The sequence below is a fragment of the Trichogramma pretiosum genome, unplaced genomic scaffold (assembly GCF_000599845.2).
Source record: "Trichogramma pretiosum strain Unisexual culture from Peru unplaced genomic scaffold, Tpre_2.0 scaffold89, whole genome shotgun sequence".
NCBI classification, from domain to species: Eukaryota; Metazoa; Arthropoda; class Insecta; order Hymenoptera; family Trichogrammatidae; genus Trichogramma; species Trichogramma pretiosum.
Genome location: NW_019641656.1, coordinates 508,753 through 531,008, shown reverse-complemented (window position 1 = coordinate 531,008; position 22,256 = coordinate 508,753). Strand labels below are relative to the sequence as shown.

At 37.6% G+C, this 22,256-nt stretch overlaps 5 protein-coding genes across 6 annotated transcripts; 1 reads left to right on the top strand and 4 right to left on the bottom strand.

Annotated features, from left to right (window-relative positions):
* Window positions 1-1,580: 1,580 nt before the first annotated feature.
* LOC106651767 (ubiquitin-conjugating enzyme E2 J2) lies at window positions 1,581-4,510 on the bottom strand. Its single transcript, XM_014370434.2, has 4 exons — window positions 3,533-4,510; window positions 3,208-3,442; window positions 2,799-2,927; window positions 1,581-2,610 (listed from the first exon to the last, which is right to left on the bottom strand). Exons 1-4 carry the CDS (start codon window positions 3,649-3,651, stop codon window positions 2,386-2,388), a joined length of 708 nt encoding a protein of 235 aa, XP_014225920.1. The 5' UTR covers window positions 3,652-4,510; the 3' UTR covers window positions 1,581-2,385.
* A 916-nt stretch (window positions 4,511-5,426) lies between these two features.
* LOC106651766 (ATP-binding cassette sub-family F member 2) lies at window positions 5,427-9,505 on the top strand. Of its 2 annotated transcripts, none has more exons than XM_014370433.2 (7): window positions 5,427-5,637; window positions 6,359-6,541; window positions 6,921-7,324; window positions 7,405-7,796; window positions 7,881-8,268; window positions 8,345-8,740; window positions 8,825-9,505. In XM_014370433.2, exons 2-7 carry the CDS (start codon window positions 6,367-6,369, stop codon window positions 8,975-8,977), a joined length of 1,908 nt encoding a protein of 635 aa, XP_014225919.1. In that variant the 5' UTR covers window positions 5,427-5,637; window positions 6,359-6,366; the 3' UTR covers window positions 8,978-9,505. The 2 variants fall into 2 exon arrangements, with proteins under 2 accessions (XP_014225919.1, XP_023315883.1); XM_023460115.1 differs by lacking the exon at window positions 5,427-5,637 and adding an exon at window positions 6,111-6,215.
* Window positions 9,506-9,767: 262 nt separating this feature from the next.
* LOC106651714 lies at window positions 9,768-13,530 on the bottom strand. The gene is made up of 10 exons (XM_023460133.1): window positions 13,438-13,530; window positions 13,241-13,364; window positions 12,533-12,639; window positions 12,292-12,466; window positions 11,834-11,982; window positions 11,575-11,748; window positions 10,947-11,195; window positions 10,736-10,868; window positions 10,521-10,627; window positions 9,768-10,340 (listed from the first exon to the last, which is right to left on the bottom strand). Exons 1-10 carry the CDS (start codon window positions 13,528-13,530, stop codon window positions 9,873-9,875), a joined length of 1,779 nt encoding a protein of 592 aa, XP_023315901.1. The 3' UTR covers window positions 9,768-9,872.
* Window positions 13,531-14,942: 1,412 nt separating this feature from the next.
* On the bottom strand, window positions 14,943-17,022 carry LOC111693927 (zinc finger protein draculin-like). The gene is made up of 3 exons (XM_023460132.1): window positions 16,841-17,022; window positions 16,485-16,596; window positions 14,943-16,412 (listed from the first exon to the last, which is right to left on the bottom strand). Exons 1-3 carry the CDS (start codon window positions 16,903-16,905, stop codon window positions 14,943-14,945), a joined length of 1,647 nt encoding a protein of 548 aa, XP_023315900.1. The 5' UTR covers window positions 16,906-17,022.
* Window positions 17,023-19,832: 2,810 nt separating this feature from the next.
* LOC111693926 (zinc finger protein 260-like) lies at window positions 19,833-22,256 on the bottom strand. Its single transcript, XM_023460131.1, has 3 exons — window positions 22,150-22,256; window positions 21,789-21,900; window positions 19,833-21,716 (listed from the first exon to the last, which is right to left on the bottom strand). Exons 1-3 carry the CDS (start codon window positions 22,182-22,184, stop codon window positions 19,833-19,835), a joined length of 2,031 nt encoding a protein of 676 aa, XP_023315899.1. The 5' UTR covers window positions 22,185-22,256.

Below are 22,256 nucleotides of genomic sequence, written 5' to 3'. Positions count from 1 at the left end.
TTTTCTCCTACGTGTTTTACAGTTCGGCCATGATTCTAAGATTTCAGCATACAGCGTAATATTAACTTCGTAGTCTAAGCGCCCATCGACATGTAGATCATTTATTAATAACAATCTGTAAATTTATGAATAAATTTTTAATAAATACATACAGAAATTTACAGATTGTTATTAATAAATGATCTTATATATCAGTTGGCTCTCAGTTTATTATTGAGGATTCGAGTAACGAATGAAAAACTGTTTTTTTGTTGTTGTAATTTCAGTAATCTAATCAACAAGATAATCGAGGATTTTGATAGCAATTCAATAGGGAGCCTGGAAAACCACATAATCAAGGCTATTAGGATTCACAAAAAAAGCCTCGAGTAAAGTATCTCTAAAAATCTACATGACAATGTTTAATTTTTGAAAATATATAAAATTGCAGATTATTCGAAATCTCTGAGCACTTCTGCCGTCCGATTTTATTCTCTCTCATGGTGTGTATTCTCGTCGCGTTCACTTCGCTCGGATTCATGGTAATCTTTGCGATCGTTACGAACGACTTGTGATTTTTAATAGAGGAAAAATTTTTCTAGCTGGTGATTCAGGTGAAAAAGGGTCTGCTATTGAACGCCATCCAGATGTTCGTGGGTTTTTCGGCGGTCGTCATTATATTGTTCATAATTTGCGTGCCGAGTCAAATGATCATCGACTCAAGCGACGAAATACGCGTCGCTTGGTAGAGAATCAATTCTAACGACAATTTTAATTTAACTTTCTACGAGTAAATATTTTTTCAACAGCTATTCCAGTGGATGGTACCTATGGAAGCCTAAAATAAGATTATTTTTTTTCATGATGATGCTTAGAACGGAGAGACCATGTGGTTGGACAGCTGGTCCTGGAATAATCTTAAATTACCAAGCTGTTTCATTTGTGCGTTTTTTCCATAAATTTTATCTCCAACATGAACGATAATTTAAAGAACAAAAATTATTTTAAGGTTGTTAAAACTGGAATGTCATACGTAATGGCCATGATATCCGTCTACTCTTCTTGAAGAGTTCTTTAATCAGATTTTCCGTCAAATTACATCATAATATAATTATGTTTAACAAACTGCATCTAATCAATTAGCGCGTAAAAATGTATGCGCATTTTCGATAGCTGCGTTTCGATCAGGTCTCGATAATAATAAAGCAATATTTATTTTAATCAAATTGATTCTCATCATCACATTTTATTCACGTAGTTTTACAGATTACTTTTTTTTTCACGATTTAATCAATTTTTTTATCATTATTTACAATTTGTTTTCTTACACCTAGGTTACTGTTAAACAGAGAAATTTTTAATTAAAAAAGATAACATCTTTCGGCTTTGAAACATACTAAATAGGTAACATTGAAACTAATCAATGAAAATTATTCAAAGCATTTCATTTGCTCTCAGCAAAGAAAGGACATAAATTGACTGGCTATAGTTCACTTTTCATGCGCGCCTTCATAGAACTCTGTTAAATAATATATTTGTTTGCATACCCAATGCACCTGTACATAAAAATATGTAAGTGTTCGTATGCATTTTTACATTGATTTATAATTTTATTTATACATTTCCAGAGTTCTGAGACATTAAACATATGCACAATAGCAAATTTCGTAATCGTTAATTTTCTAATGCTTTTAATTCCAAGGCAAAACTTTCTTACATGTAAAATCTAAATTAGAAAATGAAATAAATTTATAAATAATTGAAAACTTAATGATCAAACAGAAAACAAAAGCTTAATATACAACAAATTAATGTAATGTTACATTTTGTAAACATCTTGAGTTTTTTTTTGCGTGTTGTTATTGATACTCGTGTTAAGAATAAAAACTATACACATTCCGATTAACATTTTTCAGAACATAGCTGTTCAGTAAGACTTGTAGCTCCAAAGAAATAATTAATATTATAAAAAAATCATCTCAAAATAAATTGAAATTACTGTAACTGTTTATGAGACAGTTTCTATGAGTTCATTTCGTTCTTGGTAAAAAGTCAGCGAATTTTCTTCTTATTGGCACAATTAATGGATGTCATACTAAAACTGGCAATACAAAAATGTTTTAACTCTGTGCGATACAAATTTTTAGTTTAATTATAAAATTAGTCTACTCAAGAATCCAAATCTAAAATCTAAGAATGATTATAATTTCTATTATATTATAAAAAAGATTCAGAAAAATGAAAAAAGCACCAGTTTAAAGCAGTTATAAAGAAATAGTTATGAGAATGGCAGATGTTGTGTATTTCATGTGTTCCTAATGTTACATATAAAATTTTCTTTGTGTTATGACTGACCGCAACTCAAGTGCTTTTGGTAACTCAGGCAACTTATAATTTTATCATTTTTTATTGATCAACATATTCTTGTGTTTTAATGTTCCTTAGCACATACTTAACAACAATTGCAAACAAAGCCAAACCAATCACTATAAGAAAATTTGACATAACTGTCTGTAAGTGACTTTGATCCATTTGATCTTCTTGATTTGTATTTGTAGTTCTGTTTGACCCTGCTTGAAGTTTCGCTTTTGTTTCTAGTTCTTTTCGTCGTTCCAATTCTGTTTCAATTATCTGTAATAAAATAAAATAAAGCAATTAGTTTCAAATAATTTTCACTAATTAAAATTGTTGAACACAAATGATAAATGAATAATTAAATAAAGACAAAGAAAAAATGATCTTATTTACGTACTCAAATCAAGTCTTGCATGGTTTTTCAAAAATAAATTTTAAAATAAGTTCAAATATTAGACTCTTACCGTTACAGTTTCTGGAAAAAGTTCACAAAATAGTTTGTCTTTTAAATTAAATGCCAGACTCTGTGCTGCATATACTTTTTTCTCATATTCTAATGTAGTAATTGCTCCAAGTGCCGAACCATTCTCAATCTGTAAAGGATATAATAATTAAGTTTGACAAGCTTACAAGAGTTAATATTGTTATATATATTATAAGTTTTAACTACTGCATAAGTTTAGAATTTAAAAAGTAAATTAAGAAAATTGAAGTTGTAAATAATATCACAAAGAAATACAATTTCATTTCATCATATCCTGAAAGCATAAAAATTATGCTAATGAAGAGCACAACAAAAGGTTATGTCTAAACAATGATCAAGGCTGAACATAAAAAGCAAAGATAGATGTAAGAAGGCAGTTTGATACTAACCATAAAACTGAGTAAACCGATGAGTATGGTAGAGACGTTCCAGGCTGGGTTCCATGTGTCTGGATGAAAGTCTGATATCGAAAGACACAGTCTCGTGTTGGTCTTGAATCTGCCATTGGGTGTGATCATGTATATGCTCGGTGGTTGAAAGGGAAACTCTCTGGGGAAGATCAGCTTTCCATGGTAGTAGCCACCCTGGTATGGAGTGTTCTCCGGTCCCGTTATGACGTAATGCCTGTAAGGAGAGGAAATGTGTGAGCTTTGGCTAACTGGACAAGCCTGCGTATAGCAACTCGTATTCAAAGTATACAATCATCGAACGTACCACTCCAGAATGTTTGACGGTACAGGTTCGGCCTGGACGTAGGGAACTGGATCCTTCTTGAGTCGCAGGTAATCCTGCTTCAATCTCGCCGTGGCGCAACCCATTGATTTTCGGCTCATTTTGCTGTCGTTGTATACAAAAAAATTCACTATAGCACTGTGTCTATGATGCACGAATGACAAGCGATTTAAAGGTCCCCGTGCAGCTGTGCGCTGCCAAACACACGCACCAACAACGCACCAACGAGGAGAGGAGAGAGAAAAAAAAACAAAACAATAAATATCTGTCCCTATAGTCTCGCGTTCCTAGGCTCTCTCGTGGACGTAACGCGTGCTCTTAGTAGTATGGACTACGATCATTCAATACATATATACGTACACGTAAACACTTGTCGTAACCGTTTTCACTTTTTCTTCTGTTAATCTCGCTTCGAAGAAAAGAAACGAAAAGAAGCGAGAAAAAAGAAACGGCGAGATCGGGAACGCGCACTTATCTCGTCGACGACGACGGCGACAACGTCCTCGACCAAGTGCAGCACGACGGGGCGAATGGCCGCAGCAATAGCGCGCACATAGCACACACTGCACAGCAGCAGCAGCAACAAATGTAAAAAAAAAAAGAAAAGAAAAGTACACGATATCGGCCACCCAGCTGCGCGTAGAAGACCGAATTCTATTTTTTCTATTTCTTTTTCGCTACGCCAATTATCTTCTGCGCGCGTAGTATAGTAGTTGCAAATGACGCCTGTCAAGAGTATAAGCTAAATTGGCAAATGGCAGTATAATTTAGAGATAGAAGATATATAGACAAAAGAGAGACAAGAGAGACGACGACGAGCTCATGAACAACTTGCCTGCGTTGTACTGCACTAAGCACGGCACATGTACATTATATGTATCTATGTATGTATATGCTGCTGCCAAGCCAGCAGCAGGCAGGAGGTTTTCAGTGCTCGCAGCAGCAGCACAGAGGATGATAGTGCTGCTGCTGCTGCTGCTGCCTATTATGACGCATTCATGCGCAGACAGTCCCTAATTTATACAGGGGGCTGATGTGTCGATCGTGCATTCGTCGCGGCTCGTATATACAGCTGGCTACGTAAGACAATAGGTGATTTTTTAAAGCTGCGACTGTACTTCAATTTTTCGGATCGGTATAATTTTGCGCGAGCTGCCCTGAATTATCGTGCGAGCGCAGTACAGAAATCAGCTGATGTTGCGCTCGTTCTTGCACAGAGGCGCGAAATTCACGATGATCATCTTGCTCTATCGTCATCGTCATGATATACAAACAACTTTTTCAATTTATTATTTCATCGAGCCTTTCGCTTATCGTATACACAATGTCGTCATATCGCCGCTTTGAAAAGCAAAAAAAAACGTGCACGGAAAATTTTAAAAAAATTACAATTTATTTTTTTTAATTAACCGCACTCGAGTGCAGTAAATGACTCGTGGCAATTATATCTACACACACGCGCCACGCATATATAATAATGCACACGAGTGCGCCACGTTGGCTAGTTCCTATACTGTGCAGTGCAGCGCACGATAGAGCAGAAAAATTCGGATCCGCGGAGCAGCTGCTGCTCGTGCACTTTTCGATATTTCATATAAAGCACCGAAGGCTAATATAGGCAACCCACTCATACACGAAACAACTGTCACACACGCATACACATTTACACGCATGCACACACAGACTATACAGAGAGGCTCTTTGGCGCGCTCGCGTGTATGTAGCGTGTGTGCATGAGATATATATATACCTACCTATATATAATAACGGATAGAGCGAGAGAGAGAGACAGAGAACCGAGTTTCTCTCTCTTTCCCTCTCGCATTGCACACGCGCGCGCGAGTGTATAAGCCTCTGCCAGTGCCAGAACGCCAGTTTTATATATATGTAACTCGCGAGCTGGTCTCGACTCTCCGCTGCTACACTCGTATATACACGCACACATCGATATATAGTGCTGTGCGCCGTGCTGTGCTCCGAAAAAGCCATATCGAAGAGAGCCAGCTATACACGAGAAAGTTTTTTTCCGCTAAACATTCAGAACTGTCTGTCGTCCGTTGGTTTTCCTTGAATAAAGTGTAACCAAGGTAAGCGTCTCCATGGATGATCGATCGACCGAATCCTGCGTCCTGTGGCGTTATTTGCCACTGCTATTATATTCATTCGCGAATCGTGATTCGTGCGTTTTCGAGTCATAACTTATAATATAGGTTTATCCCGTTGCACGTGCACGACGTTTTCGCTCTTCGCCAAGTCTCTCGGATCGTATCGGTGATAGGTGTGTAGACGACGAACGAGGTAATTGTTAACGGAGCGAAAAACAAATAAAAGGGCCGCGTAACTGTGTCTTCGGTGGTTGACATCGCGAAATTCGTCGACCTCGTCGACGATGACGTTTATCCAAACTCGTTTAAAAGTCCAAACCTTCGATCACAGGCGAGAATCAGTGCTGATATACATAAATTGAAACGGAGCGAGCGCGCGAATATAACCTAGAAAGACACGCGCGCGGAGCAGATGAATTTCGCGGATCTCTTTGGCTGTGCAGCACACACTCGTGCGTTGTAGTGTAGTAGCAGGCGCGAGACTCGACGACGACAGCAGCGATAGGAAAATCTCGCTCCACGGTAGATCCGTTATAGGTTGATAGCTCGCTCATCCTTACGTAATGACGTTTTTTTTTTTCATTTATCTAGGGAGAACATTTTACCCCTTTTCGCGTTGTCGTGTCTGTACGATCGATCGCACATCGATCCCATCGATTCGTCGTTATTAATTTTTTCTTGTGTTGTTTCATTGCCACGACAGCCAGCAAAATGCCATCAGACGCCAAGAAGAAGCAGCAGGCCAAGAAGAAGGAGGCAGCGAAGGCGCGTCAGTCCGGCAAGAAGCCCGCGACGTCGTCCAACGACGCCAACAACAAGAACAACGAGAACGCCGAGACCAAGCAGAACGGCGACAGCAACGGTACCCTCGCGCTCAGCGCAGAAGGTAAATGACGATCGAAGGGATCCCACATCCTCGATTTGACATGCAATGCATTTCCTTTGAGTGACACGACGTGACAAGACGGGTTATTATATTTGTGCGTGCGAATGTGTCTGTCTGTCTGCCCGTGTATCTGTGTGGGTGTTGGAGGAATGGTTTATTTTTGGACCCTGTGACACCTATTATGGAGCTTTATTTCAAGATTGTCAAGCCGTTTATAGGGATTGTCACTTCTGATCTTATACTTAAAATCATCAACCGTGAAATAGCTGGATACTTTCTTATCTGGATTGTACCAGTATCATGCTCCACTTTGTTTTATGACTGCAACAACTGCATAGAATGCTTTCTAATGTACAATCTCTTTCCTTTTTTTTCACAGAGGCACTGTGCGCCAAGCTGGAGGCTGAGGCGCGCTTGAGCGCGGAGGCCAGAGCGTGCACAGGCTCCCTGGCTTCTCACCCACGTAGTCGAGATATCAAAATTTCAAATTTCTCCGTCACCTTCCATGGCAGCGAGCTCATGCAGGACACTATGCTCGAGTTGAATTGTGGTCGTCGCTATGGTCTTCTCGGTGCCAACGGCGCTGGTAAATCCACACTTCTCTCAGTTCTTGGAAACCGCGAGGTGCCTATTCCAGAAGCCATTGATATCTTTCATTTGACCAGAGAGATTCCAGCTAGCGATAAGACAGCCCTGAAGTGTGTCATGGAGGTAGACGAGGAGAGAATTAGATTAGAAAAAATGGCTGAGGAGTTAGTTCATTGTCCGGATGATGATGCTCAAGTAAGGAAATAATTCATTAATTATTAAAGGGAAAAAAATAGATTGCAATTTATTAAATTCTTTTATTTCAACTGCTCCAGGAGCAACTCATGGATGTCTATGAAAGATTAGACGACATGTCTGCTGATACTGCAGAAGCTAGAGCTGCTCACATCCTTCATGGTCTGGGCTTTACTACCAAAATGCAGCAGACTCCAACCAGAGACTTCTCTGGAGGATGGAGAATGAGAATTGCTCTTGCCAGAGCTCTGTATGTAAAGCCACATTTACTTCTTCTCGATGAACCCACGAACCATCTTGATCTTGATGCTTGTGTATGGTTGGAAGAAGAATTGAAGACTTATAAGAGAATTTTAGTAATAATATCTCATTCACAAGATTTCCTTAATGGAATTTGTACAAACATAATTCACCTGAATAAGAAATGTTTGAAGTATTATACTGGTAACTACGACGCTTTCGTCAAAACTAGGTAAGCATTAATTCAATACAATTTCAAATTTTCAATATTTAAGATTGAAAAACCTATAATAACTTATTATTCATATTCATAAAGGATGGAATTATTGGAGAATCAGGCTAAGCAATACAATTGGGAGCAGGATCAGATCGCTCATATGAAAAACTACATTGCGCGATTCGGTCACGGTTCCGCTAAGCTCGCTCGTCAAGCTCAATCCAAGGAAAAGACCCTTGCCAAGATGGTCGCCCAAGGTCTGACTGAAAAGGTGTCGACCGACAAAACGTTGAACTTCTACTTCCCGTCGTGCGGCACAATCCCACCACCTGTTATTATGGTACAGAACGTGAGTTTCCGCTACAGCGACGACGCACCCTGGATTTACAAGAATTTGGAGTTCGGTATTGATTTAGATACTAGGTTAGCTCTTGTGGGGCCCAATGGTGCTGGCAAAAGTACACTTTTGAAACTTTTGTACGGAGATGTAAGTATAAGTTCAGAGCAATGTATTTCATGAATAATTGTATATTCAATAGCTAATCAACTTATTTCGTTTGCAGTTGGTACCCTCGAGCGGTATGATCAGAAAAAACAGCCATCTTCGTATCGGCAGGTATCACCAGCACTTGCACGAATTGCTCGATTTGGACGTGTCTCCGTTGGACTACATGTTGAGAGCCTTCCCTGAGGTCAAGGAACGCGAGGAGATGCGTAAAATCATCGGTCGTTACGGATTGACCGGCAGACAGCAGGTCTGCCCCATTCGTCAATTGTCGGACGGTCAGAGATGTCGAGTTGTATTTGCTTGGCTAGCTTGGCAGTGCCCACATTTGCTCTTGTTCGACGAACCTACCAATCACTTGGATATGGAGACCATCGATGCCTTGGCCGACGCCATCAACGACTTCGAAGGTGGAATGGTTCTCGTTTCTCACGACTTCAGATTGATCAATCAGGTAAGGATTTATTTTCGTAAATATATTATACCATCTCGATCTTTCTTTCGTCATTATTCATTGTTTGATTTTTTTTTCTCAAAGGTCGCCGAAGAAATTTGGATATGTGAAAATGGCACCGTCACCAAGTGGCAAGGCAACATTCTCGATTACAAAGAGCATTTGAAGACTAAAGTGATCAAGGACAACGCGAAGCGCGCGAAAGAAATGTCCGGCCGGCCAGGCGGCGGTTTCTAAATCAATAAATCGATTCAAACTAAAAGAAACGCCATCTCTTTTTAAACTGCTGACATTTCAAAAAGAAAAAATGGAAAAAAAGGCAAAAAAAAAAAACAAGTTATAACTGTAACTAGATTTTATCAAGTAAAAAAGTGAAATGGGAAATTTTTTTAAAAACAAATTTTCGCTGCTGTGTAGCGATAAGCTTATACTCCAACAATAGCTAATTTAACTTTATTGAAAAAAAATGAATAATGATAATAATAATAAAATAATTGTGGGCGATCTTATAACTAAAAAAAGTGATTGCTGAATATTCACAATATTTTAATTGTATCTAGGCACGTAATTGAGGAAAAAAAATGTATTTCGACTTGTAATAAGTAAGAAAAACCGTCTCTCGTGACGTGGATGATGAAGAAAGGAGAGAGAGAGAAAGAAATTTTACGAAACAACTTGCAATAACTAAAGTAATTTTTTTTTATTTGTATAAAATAAACGATTTTTGTCCGGAAGGTTGAATCATGCAATTGCAGCTTGAAAAAACTTTATATGTAAAGAAAAAAAAAAGAAAAAAAAAATAATCAATCTACGATTCGACGACGAAAAAAATCTCTTGTAAAAGGTGTATTACTGGTATAATACACGGCATTCGCATCCACTCGTGTAAACCAACTTCTTTACTTAGTAAAAAATGAAAAACAAACAAACAAACAAAAACAAACGATTGACATGCTCGCATGGTTAATAATAATAATAAATAAATAATGGATAAACACGTACACACATAATTTTTGATAGCATAAAAAAAAGACACTTTGAGATTCTTTAAGAGAGAAGAAGGAGGAAGGAAAGCAAAATAAAAATAAAGAATTTAATATCTCAATAAATCGTCTCTCAAATATCTATCATTTCACACCGGGACTCCTCGCTCCTTGTAGCTCTCCGGGTCCTTAACCGCGTAAGGTGGCTCGTTGTCCTCGCTGACCCACACGGCTCCAGCCTCGCCTTCCTCGATCATCTTCACGATGGCGGCTCCGACGTTCTCCGGCTGCTGTATGTACGTCGAGCACTGGAACGCCTCGTTCAGCGTCGCCTCGGGGATGAAGTTCAGCGTCTCCTCCTTGATGTCACGGTGCAACAAACTCGTCTCCGTGAGGCCCGGACACATGGCCATTATCCGGACCCCGAGATGCTCGTGATGGTCCCTCATCGACTTGGTGAAGCCCACGACGCCCCACTTGGTGGCGGCGAAGATCGGGAAGGCGGGCGAGGTGCGCAGGCCGAAGATCGAGGCGACGTTGACGATGGCCCCGCCGTGACCCTTGTGATGATGGCCCATGCGATCGATGCCGACGAGCGAACAGTTAATCACCGCCGTCTGTATTAATGGAGAGAGGTGAGTTGACACGATAAATATGTAAATATAACGGGATTAACAAAAAAAATAAAAAGAATTTCTCTTATCTTTATTATGGAAGCGCGAAAAGTATAATGTCTCGTATATATTAAATACGCGGAGTATTATTACAAAAAAAAAATAAAATTTATAACTATTTACCAAGTTGATGTCGATCATGTGTTGCGCTCGGGGTTCGCTGGCTATGCTTGCGTAATTCACGAGTATATCGACGTTTTTTTGCATGCCCACTATCTCGTCGTATCTCGCTGCACACGACAATGATACAATTTTAATTCATATACATATTAAAATTATGCATCGAAAACACTTTCTTTTTCTCGAATTCGTAAATAGAGAAATATTGCGATACGTACCTGCGAACTCGCTCTGTATCGTGACGTCGCACGTGTAGTAATGGGCCTTGTCCTTGCCGAACTCCTCCTCGATCTCGGCCTCGCAGGCGTAGGCGTGCGTGTGTCGACTGTCCAGGTCTAGCATCGCTACATACTTTGAATTTTTCTCGTAAATTTTCACGCCTCTTTCATCGTTATTATTATTTACTGTTGTTTATTTTTTTCAACTTACCTTGGCGCCGTGTCTCAATAGGGCCTGGACGGTGGCGAAACCGATGCCACCCGTGCCGCCGGTCACGATCGCTACTTTATCCTTGATGATCATGTTACTGCTACTCCTCTTGTGCGTGTCTTGTTCGCCTCGCGACTCTCGGTATCGTACTGAAATTTGATGTAACGCGCGTACACGCGTACTGCTATAAACTGCTTTGCCGCTCTCAAACGAAAAAATATGTGTATCAAGCGCGCGCGCGCCGCGCGTCTATCTATCGGCTATATAGAAGAAGACATCTCTTCTCTCTTTCTTTTCTCTCTCTCATTATAACCGCCACACGATCGTATACTCTCTATATCTCTCTCTTTCCGTCGCTCGCTGCTGTTTGCTGCTGCTGCGGTTTTTTGAAGAGATGCGCGATTTTCGAACGACGCGGCGTACGTGTAATATATGCGTATCTCGATACGGTAGTAATTGAGAAGCAGAGATGCTGCGAGAGTAAGTATAAGAAAGAGGAGATAAGCGTAGAGAGACGCGATGACGCGTAGTACACATGTTTTGACGGAAAAAGTCAAGAAAAAGAGAGGAGAAATCAAACGCTAATCGAATGAGATAAAAACGAAAGTGTAAGTATTATATTTATAACTCCATATTTTTCATATAACATGTACAGAGATGTATTCATTCCGATCGCTTGAGCGTCTTGTAATCGGGACAATCTTGGACCGAGTAAGGCGGCAGATTGTCCTCGCAGACCCAGACCTCGCCGCTTCGGCCGCGCTCGATCACCGCGACGAATGCCTCGGCTACGTGCTCCGGCCTGCACAGCATCGCAAAGTCGATGAATGAATTTTTGCCGTTGATGTATAATACGTTGTTTTCTTTTATAATAATATCGCACTCACGGTTGGGTAATCATCCTGGCGACGTCGACGTTCGGGCTCAAATCGACGTAGGACAGCTTCTTGGTCATTATGTCGACGATCATCGGGGTCTCGGTCAAGCCCGGACAGACGGCCATCACGCGGACGCCCGTGTTCTTGCACTGAAGGTCCTGCGGCCTCGTCGGAATTGTGTATAACATTTTTTTTTTGTTTGTTATTATTATAAATTTGATTTTGTACACTGAGAAAAAAAATTCATTGATTCAATGAAATATTTATTTAAATACAATCTATGAAATAATTTCATTGATATAATCTTTTTTTATTTCATCCAACAAAATATTTAATTATTTTTACCAAAGTTTCATTGCTTCAATCAATCATTTGATTAAATTAATAGTAAATAAAATATTAAATCAGATTATATTGAATTAAATAAATTTTTTTCTCAGTATATAAGGAGGAAGATGTTTACGTACGTCCATCGTCCGTGTGAAACTGACCACGGCGTGCTTGGTCGAGCAGTAGATGGGCAGCAAGCCGTTGACCAGGCCCATGATCGAAGCCGTGTTGACGCAGCAGCAGCCGCCACGGCCCCCCCCGGTGCTTGCCCATACGGTCGATCATCGTGAGGCAGCCGTTGACGGTCGCTTTCTGCGCGTCAGCGAGAAGTCATAGGGTAAAATAAAAATCGGTATAGGGTAACGTGTATCGACTCACGTAATTCGTATCCATGACGAGGTCGGGTGTGTTCTCGTTGGCCACCCCGGCATTATTGACGAGGACGTCGATGGCGCCGAATTCGCCGAGGACTCGATCGAAGATGTCTAGAAAGAATGCATTGTATACCGAGAAAAAAAATTCATTGATTCAATGAAAATTTAATCAAATACAATGTATGAAATAATTTCATTGAAATAATCTTTTTTTATTTCATCCAACAAAATATTTAGTTAATTTTACCAAAATTTTATGAAACTAAAGAAAAAAAAGATTATTTCAATGAAATTATTTTATACATTGTATTTAATTAAATTTTGATTGAATCAATGAATTTTTTTTCTCAGTGTACTTCTCTTTAGAAGAGATAGTTGGGATTCCAGGTGAAAAATCCAGCTCAATTTTAAATTATTATACTGGATTTTTTGTTTACCTGAAAATCTAGCTCGATTTGAAAATGAATATTAGAAAAGATTGAAAGACTACGAGCATAAATTCCGCGAGTAAATGCGTGCACTTGGAGTTTTATTAAAAGTAAAAATTTTCTTTATTTGAAACTTCCATCCAGCTAAAAATCTAGCCAGAATAATTTAAAATCGAGATTTCCAGTCAAATACAGAGTTTCCATCTGGAAATCCAGCAACTTTTTCTCTGAACAAGGTAACTAAAAAACTGATCGCTACTTGATATCATACGAGAAGAGGATACCTATGAATTCAGCTTTATTCGTAACGTCGCACTTGTAAAATCCGACCTTCGATCCGTGTCGACTCAGCAGCTCGTCGAACTTCTTCTCGTTCGCCTCGCCGGCTAAATCTAGTATCGCGACGAACTATCGAGAGAGAAAAAAAATATCAACAACAAAAATATCAAAACATAGGATTGATGATTTACACTCGTCTTACTTTGGCGCGCTTCAGTAGCAATCGCTCAATCACCGCCGTACCGATCCCGCCCAATCCGCCGGTTATCAGACAGATTTTGTCCGCTATCTCCATGTCGGTGATTCTCGGCGAACAGCAGCAGTCGGACTGAAAAAACTATGAGCCATTGAACGCGATGAAATTTACACCTTTTGCATCGCATACAAGTCGCTTGCGCGTACACGGGGAGAGAGGGATAATGGAAGAAATGTATACCAATGAATCCCTATAGCGCTCGACCTCGTTCGCGCTTTGATAGGCAACCGTAATCAAGTGTCTACGCAGTTTCTATGTTATACGATTTGATTTGTCGCACTATGTAGATCGATCTAATTTTCAAATTTAATTTATTATGTGCGAATGCTAGACTCGAGAAAATTATTTTGCTTCAATAACTTAAAAGTGAAGTTTAAAACGGCTTCTATAATACTTCGTTGATTTACTTAAGGAGACTCTACACCAATCATAACAATAGTACAGCGAGGCATCTGTCTGTCTCTTTCTCGCATTAGGCCGACAACCACTCGCACTATTCGAAATCAATGATTTTGTTTAATTACTCATTAGTTAGTTTGTTAAGGGGTAATTTTTAACATACCAATCGAAAGCTTACAACTTTCTCTTTCAGTAAATATATTTTTTATTAAGATGGTTGATCTTTTAAATTAGTTATGAACAATATAAAATCGCTTCCCATAAGAGCCCGTGTTAAAAATGCCATTTTTAAACTTGTTTATCTCGAAAGTTTGATCGTCAACCACATGTTTTTTTTTTGGAATCTCATTTTGAAGATCTGAAAAATCGATTGATATAAGTTTTATCTTGTTGGATGATCTTTTGTAATATGTGTAGAGCCTCCTTAAGGGGACACCGATTTTAAAAAATGCCTTATGAAATTTTGTATTTGTATTTTGTTATACTTTTGGATTTTTTGTACATTCATCGCCATATAAATGTTCTAATGACATTTTTCAAAATTCTGTTACACTTAATTGGAGGAGAATACTTTTACCAAGACTTTAAGCTGTCAGCCATAAAAATTAGTTAAAAATTCACTTCAGAATCCTGCGGTAACTATATGTATTAGAGCTTAAAACTTGTTTTAGTGGTCTTCATAGTTAAATTGATATGCTAGGGGTCCAGAGTGTTTTTTTGCATTCAAAATAAAGCAAAAAACATTGACAATTTCTATATTTGTTGAAACTTGATTGATGCATTATTTTACACTTATTAATCATTTCAGATTTTAACACTGGTGTGTCCCCTTAATTTGATTTCAAATCAAAATAAGATGAAAAAATTGCCATCGACTCAGGGAGTTTGAATATTTTATTAGCTTGCAATTAAAAATGTACTTCATTTTCGTCTAAAAGTTTATTAATTTTATTGTTCTTACATAATGTTATAACGTTGAGAAATTCAAGATGTATCATTACAAATGAAAATTTTTAAATTAATCTTCGTAAATTTCGTTGAATTTTATATTTTTATCGAGTTTCAATGCGCAAGGCATGTACCGAATCTATGTCCTTTTTGCGAGTTTGCTTCGAGGCGAATGTCTTGCCGCATGTATCGCACGCATGGGCAATTTTTCTATGAACTGAATCGATGTGAAATTTGAGATTACCTTTTTGTGTGAATGTCTTCTGGCATATATCGCATGCATGTCCGACTCGATTGTGCACCGAATCGATGTGGGTTTTAAGATGACCTTTTAGAGTGAATGCCTTTCCACAAATATCACATGCATGTGAATCACCATTATGTATCGCATTAATATGTTTTTTGAGATAACCCTTTTCTGCGAATGTCTTTTGGCATATATCACATGGATGCGTGATTTTATGATGCACGGAATCCATATGGGTTTTGAGTTGTTGTCTTTGTGTGAATGTGTTTCCGCAAATATCGCATGCATGTCCGCCACCATTATGCATTGAATCGATGTGTTTTTTTAGATAACTCTTATCTGAGAATGTCTTTTGGCATATATTGCATGTGTTCGTGATTTTATTATGCACAGAATCGATGTGAGTTTTGAAATTACTCTTATTTGAGAATGCCTTTTGGCATGCATCACATGGATGCGTAATTTTCTTATGCACCGACTCGATGTGAGTATTGAGATGACTTTTTTGTGTGAATGTTTTTCCACAAATGTCACATGCATGCCGCACTCGATTGTGAACCGAATCGATGTGTTTTTTGAGATCATCTTTTCGTTTGAACACATTTCCGCAAATGTCGCATGCATGTGTGATACCACTATGCATCGAATCAATGTGTTTTTTAAGACTGTTCTTGCCTGAGAATGTATTTTGGCATATATCACATGGATACGTGATTTTGTTGTGCACCGATTCTATGTGGGTTTTATAATTACCTTTCGTTGCGAATGTCTTTTGGCATATATCACATACATGTTTGACACCATTGTGCACTGAATCGATGTGAATTTTAAGATTACCTTTTTGCGCAAATTTCTTGCCACATGTATCACATGAGTGGGTAGTATAACTATGTACTGATATGACATGCTTGTTCAGATTGCCCTCAGATGCGAAATTTTTGCTGCATGTTTCACACATGTAAGTTCTAGCATTATGCATGGTACCTCGGTGTCTTTTGTGGTTACGTTCGTTGTTCAACTCTTTTGTTATTTTTCTTGTTTTATTTTGTTCGCCACGTTTACAGACCAAATTCAAATTCGATTCTTCTGCGGTGTTCACAAAAGATGCCTGTTGTACTTCCTCCCTGAGTTCCATTTTAACTACCTTTTGGGTTTTACAACCATCATTATTCTTTCTACCCTGCAAGAGATTTTGAGAATCGTTGTCAAATTTTTCGACTTTGAATAAATCCATGTTAAGCTTGACATCTTTACATTCAACGATTATTTCCATTTCGTCATCGAGTTTACGTTCATCATTCTCGGCACACTTTTTAAGGGTATGGATCTGTATAAAAATTAAATACGAGTTGCACACAATTGCAATACAACTTGACTCAATATAATTAATAGCACTTACGGTATTTTCTTGCAAAGATGGTAAGAGTTGGAAGTTTTTAAGATCTGGTTTTTCGTCAATCGTATCCCAATCATTCTCATTAGGCAGTACGTCCCTAGGCTCCTTTTTAACTCTGAAATAAATAACTCCAATTAGATCAAGTATTTTATTACAATACTTTAACTATTTCATTCTCGTAAATTGAAAACATCTATTGGGTAAATCCAGCAAAAGATATTCGACTGCCACAGAAAAATTATCGAACTATACTTTGCTGAATTGTTTTGCCGTATCAGGGGAATTTTTTTGTTGATATAGCTGCAACACTTGGTTAGACGTAACCGTAAGATTTGTTTCTAGTGTAAATTAAAAAATACCTGACAGTAAAGTCGAATGAACTGGATTCCATTTTTATCCCATTGAAATTTCGATATTGATTCATTCTACAACAATTATCGAACACGGGAAAACTGGCGAAGAGCACCACTGAAAATCGATGTATTGGTCGTTCTGTGTTGTTTACTTCGTGCGCATAGAATGCATGACCTCTCCAACACAATGTGTTACCCGCGACACGTGCTGTTTTTCCGTATAATCTCATGCAGTACACAAGCAGAGCTGTGAACGAAGCAAATGAATAGTAAACACTTGCCTATCGATAATTTCTTTCTATTTTAAATAGAAAAAGTGAGATTAAAAAAATCGACGGTGCGAATTTCGCAAATACTGTCTCATTAGAATATTCAAATTTAAAGCGAACGTATGAATAAATGATATAACTTGTCGTGAAACATAAAGAAAAACTATACTTATGGGTATGGGCTATTCCACAACAGGTGTTGCTGGCCCAAAAAATGCAGTTGAAACTAACCATTTACTCTTCAAGAACACAATGAAAAATGAAAATCCTGATCACCACAGCTCCCTAGGTCCAACCCTCATGGATCTACAGAGGCTCAAAGTGCTCTGCTTTCCCACTTGCGGGAGCGACGCCTAAAGTCAGCGCCTTCTAGCAGTGTCGAACTTAAGTACACATTGACCTAAACTTGTACGGTGCTTCTTTTATAAAATTCGGAGTCCTCGATCGATTATAACCCTATTTCGAATGCGAATAAGTGTAAAAAGTGAAAGAGAATTGAGTAAAATTTTTACAAGGAAGTTCGTAAAAAAATTAAAATGTGTGTTTATTTTGGGAGCACTTTATCATTTTGTAGGTTGAACAACAAAAAGTATTTAAAATCTGAGCAAATCGATTAATAATTTTTTTTTAAATTTTATTTATTTGGATGATATAAATATTGAATAACACCAGACATAAAAAAATAATTTAAAAATTCTTACTGCCATCATGAAGTTTAGTGTACAATCGCCAAGTGAACGTGCCCAAAAATAATCAACATTTTTTTACCTCTTGTTAATTTTTTAACAAGAATAAAATTAGTATATTATTCAACGAGTAGCATAAGATTTTTTAAAAAAACGAGGAGTTGCAGCACGAGCCAAAGGCGAGAATAATTTCAGTGATAGTTCACGAAGCTCATAAAACTGCACCGATCATTTGTAGCGGTTCGTGGGGGTATAACTTTACTCAATAAGCAATGCGCACATGTTTGCAGCAATAAGGAAATTGAATAGCTCGTCATAACCAAGAAAAATAACTCGTGATAACATAATCAATTCCACGTCCTCTGAGACTTTCCAGTTTTTCACTTCCTAGGGGAAAAATATACTATTACTTGATGTTATCTGTCGAGAGTTTTTTTGAAACTACTTATTTTTTATCTGATCAAAAAATTCATTGAAGGAATCTTCGACAAGTTCAAATTTTTTAATTGTTTCAAATATCGTAAGTATATTAATTTATAAACAGATCAATCGGTACCTTCATTGTAAACAATTCGATCATAAACGATTTTGACATCGCTTCTCGACACCCTGCGATCATAATTATAGTAAAAATAATTTAGTTTGAATGTTGTCTTTCTTGATGAAACAAGCTATAATAGTACCAAAAGATACATTTTACTCATTCAGTTTTCGTGAGAATAAATAAACTGATTCAGTTCTGATGAAGTTCTCTCGGTTAATAACTTAAATGAACTCTACATTGTTGTTTCGAACGACCAAAAATAAATTTGTGATATTTGTTAGGAGACATTTACTCTAGAATCAAGTTGGTAACACACCGAGACACGATTCATAATGAACGAAAAGATTACTCATGTGACAAGTGCAAGAAGACATTTGAGTTTAAAAGTCATTTGAGTAGACACCAAATATCAGAGCACAGAAACCACAAAGATTTTGCATGCGATAATTGCGAGAAGAAATTTGTAAATACGGTACACGATGGTCGCAAAAATTCCGCATGTGACAACAGTAAGGACAAATTTAGAGAAAAATTGCATTTGCTTTTCCATTTGAACAGAGTACACGAAGTTCAAAAAGATTTCGCCTTAAGAGTCTTCAAAGATGACGATTGCAGGAAGAAATTTAATAATAAATCGAGTTTGCTTTTGCACACGACAACACTCCATGAGGGTCGCACATATCACTCATGTAACAATTGTGAGAAAAAATTCAGAAGAAAATTCGATTTGATTAGGCACCAAAAGATAATACACGAAGGTCGCAAAGATTTTTTTGTGCTACCCCAACCTAAAGTAACATTTTACTCTCGCTGAGCAAAACCAAAATGTTACTTTAGGCTGGGGGATTCACCGTAATCAAGTGTCTGCGCAGTTTCTATGCTATACGATTTGATTTGTCGCCCTATGTAGCTCGATCTAATTTTCAAATTTAATCTTATGAAATTTTGTACTTGTATTATGTCATACTATTGTACATTCATCACCATACAAATGTTCTAATGACATTTTCCAAAATTCTGTTACTCTTATGTGGAGGAGAATACTTTTACCAAGACTTTAAGCGGTCAGCCATAAAAATTGGTTAAAAACTCACTTCAGAATCCTGCTGTTACTATGTATCCAAGTTTAAGACTTGTTTTAGTGGTCTTCATAGTTAAATTGAGATGTCAGGGGACCATAGTGGTTTTTTGCATTCAAAATAAAGCAAAAAAACATTGATTGATGCATTATTTTACACCTATTAATCATTTCAGGTTTTAAAACTGGTGTGTCCCCTCAATTTTATCTCAAAATCCAAATAAGATGAAAAAATTGCCATCGACTCAGGGAGTTTGAATATTTTATTAGCTTGCAATTAAAAATGTACTTCATTTTCCTCTAAAAGTTTATTTATTTTATTGTTCTTACATAATGTTATAACGTTGAGAAATTCATGATGTATCATTACAAACGAAAATTTTTAAATTAATCTTCGTAAACTTCTTTAAATTTTATATATTTATCGAATTTCAATACACGAGGCATGTACCGAATCCTTTTTGCGAGTTTGCTTCGAGGCGAATGTCTTGCCGCATGTATCGCACGCATGGGCAATTTTTCTATGAACTGAATCGATGTGAATTTTGAGATTACCTTTTTTTGTTAATGTCTTCTGGCATATATCGCATGCATGTCCGACTCTATTGTGCACCGAATCGATGTGGGTTTTAAGATTACCTTTTAGAGTGAATGCCTTTCCACAAATATCACATGCATGTGAATCACCGTTATGCATTGCATTAATGTGTCTTTTGAGATTACTCTTGTCTGAGAATTTCTTTTGGCAAAAATCGCATGCATGTCTGACACCACTATGCATCGAATCGATGTGTTTTTTAAGACTGCTTTTGCTTGAGAATATATTTTGGCATATATCACATGCATGCGTGATTTTGTTGTGCACCGATTCGATGTGGGTTTTATAATTACCTTTCGTTGCGAATATCTTTTGGCATATATCACATACATGTTTGACACCATTGTGCACTGAATCGATGTGGATTTTAAGATTACCTTTTTGCGCAAATGTCTTGCCACATGTATCACATGCATGTGAATAACCATTATGTATCGCATTAATGTGTTTTTTGAGATAACCCTTTTCTGCGAATGTCTTTTTGCATATATTACATGGATGCTTGATTTTATGATGCACGGAATCCATATGGGTTTTGAGTTGTTGTCTTTGTGTGAATATGTTTCCGCAAATATCGCATGCATGTCCGCCACCATTATGCATTGAATCGATGTGTTTTTTTAGATAACTCTTATCTGAGAATGTCTTTTGGCATATATCGCATGTGTTCGTGATTTTATTATGCACAGAATCGATGTGAGTTTTGAGATTACTCTTTTTTGAGAATATCTTTTGGCATGCATCACATGGATGCGTAATTTTCTTATGCACCGACTCGATGTGAGTATTGAGATTACTTTTTTGTGTGAATGTCTTTCCACAAATGTCACATACATGCCGCACTCGATTGTGAACCGAATCGATGTGTTTTTTGAGATCATCTTTTCGTTTTAACACATTTCCGCAAATGTCGCATGCATGTGTGATACCACTATGCATCGAATCAATATGTTTTTTAAGACTGTTCTTGCCTGAGAATGTATTTTGGCATATATCACATGCATGCGTGATTTTGTTGTGCACGGAAACGATGTGCTTTCTGAGACTACTCCTTTTTGAGAATGTATTTTGGCATATATTACATGGATGCCTGATTTTTTGATGCACCGACTCGATGTGGATTTTGAGAAGCTGTTTTCGTTTGAACACATTTCCGCAAATGTCACATACATGTCTGACACCATTGTGCACTGAATCGATGTGGATTTTAAGATTACCTTTTTGCGCAAATTTCTTGCCACATGTATCACATGAGTGGGTAGTATAATTATGTACTGATATGACATGCTTGTTCAGATTGCCCTGAGATGCGAAATTTTTGCCGCATGTTTCACATATGTAAGTTCTAGCATTATGCATCGTACCTTGGTGTCTTTTGTGGTTACGTTCGTTGTTCAACTCTTTTGTTATTTTTCTTGTTTTATTTTGTTCGCCACGTTTACAGACCAAATTCAAATTCGATTCTTCTGCGGTGTTCACAAAAGATGCCTGTTGTACTTCCTCCGTGGGTTCCATTTTAACTACGTTTTGGGTTTTACAACCATCATTATTCTTTCTACCCTGCAAGAGATTTTGAAAATCGATGTCAAATTTTTCGACTTTGAATAAATCCATGTTAAGCTTGACATCTTCACATTCTACGATTATTTCCACTTCGTCATCGAGTTTACGTTCATGATTCTCGGCATACTTTCGAAGAGTAAGGATCTGCCGAAAAATTAAATATGAGTTAGACGTAATTGCAACACAACTTACTTCAAAATAATTAATAGCACTTACGGTATTTTCTTGCAAAGATGGTAAGAGTTGGAAGTTTTTAAGATCTGGTTTTTCGTCAATCGTATCCCAATCATTCTCATTAGGCAGCACGTCCTTAGGCTCCTCTTTAACTCTAAAATAAATAACCCCAATTAGATCAAGTATTTTATTACAATACTTTTACTATTTCATTCTCGTACATTGAAAAAATCTTTTGGGAATAGATCCAGCAAAAGATATTTGGTTGTCACAGAAAAATTATCGGACTAGATATTGCTGAATTGTTTTGCTGTAGCAGACAAATTTTTTCGTCGATACACAGCTGTCCCATTTCGTTTAATCTAACCATATAATTTTTTTTCTAGCGTAAAGTGAAAATTACCTGTCTGCACAATCGAACAAACCACAGTATTCCATCTTAAACCCATTGAAATTTCGATATCAATTACAATTTTACAACGATTTTCGAGCTAACTGCGTCGAAGAGCA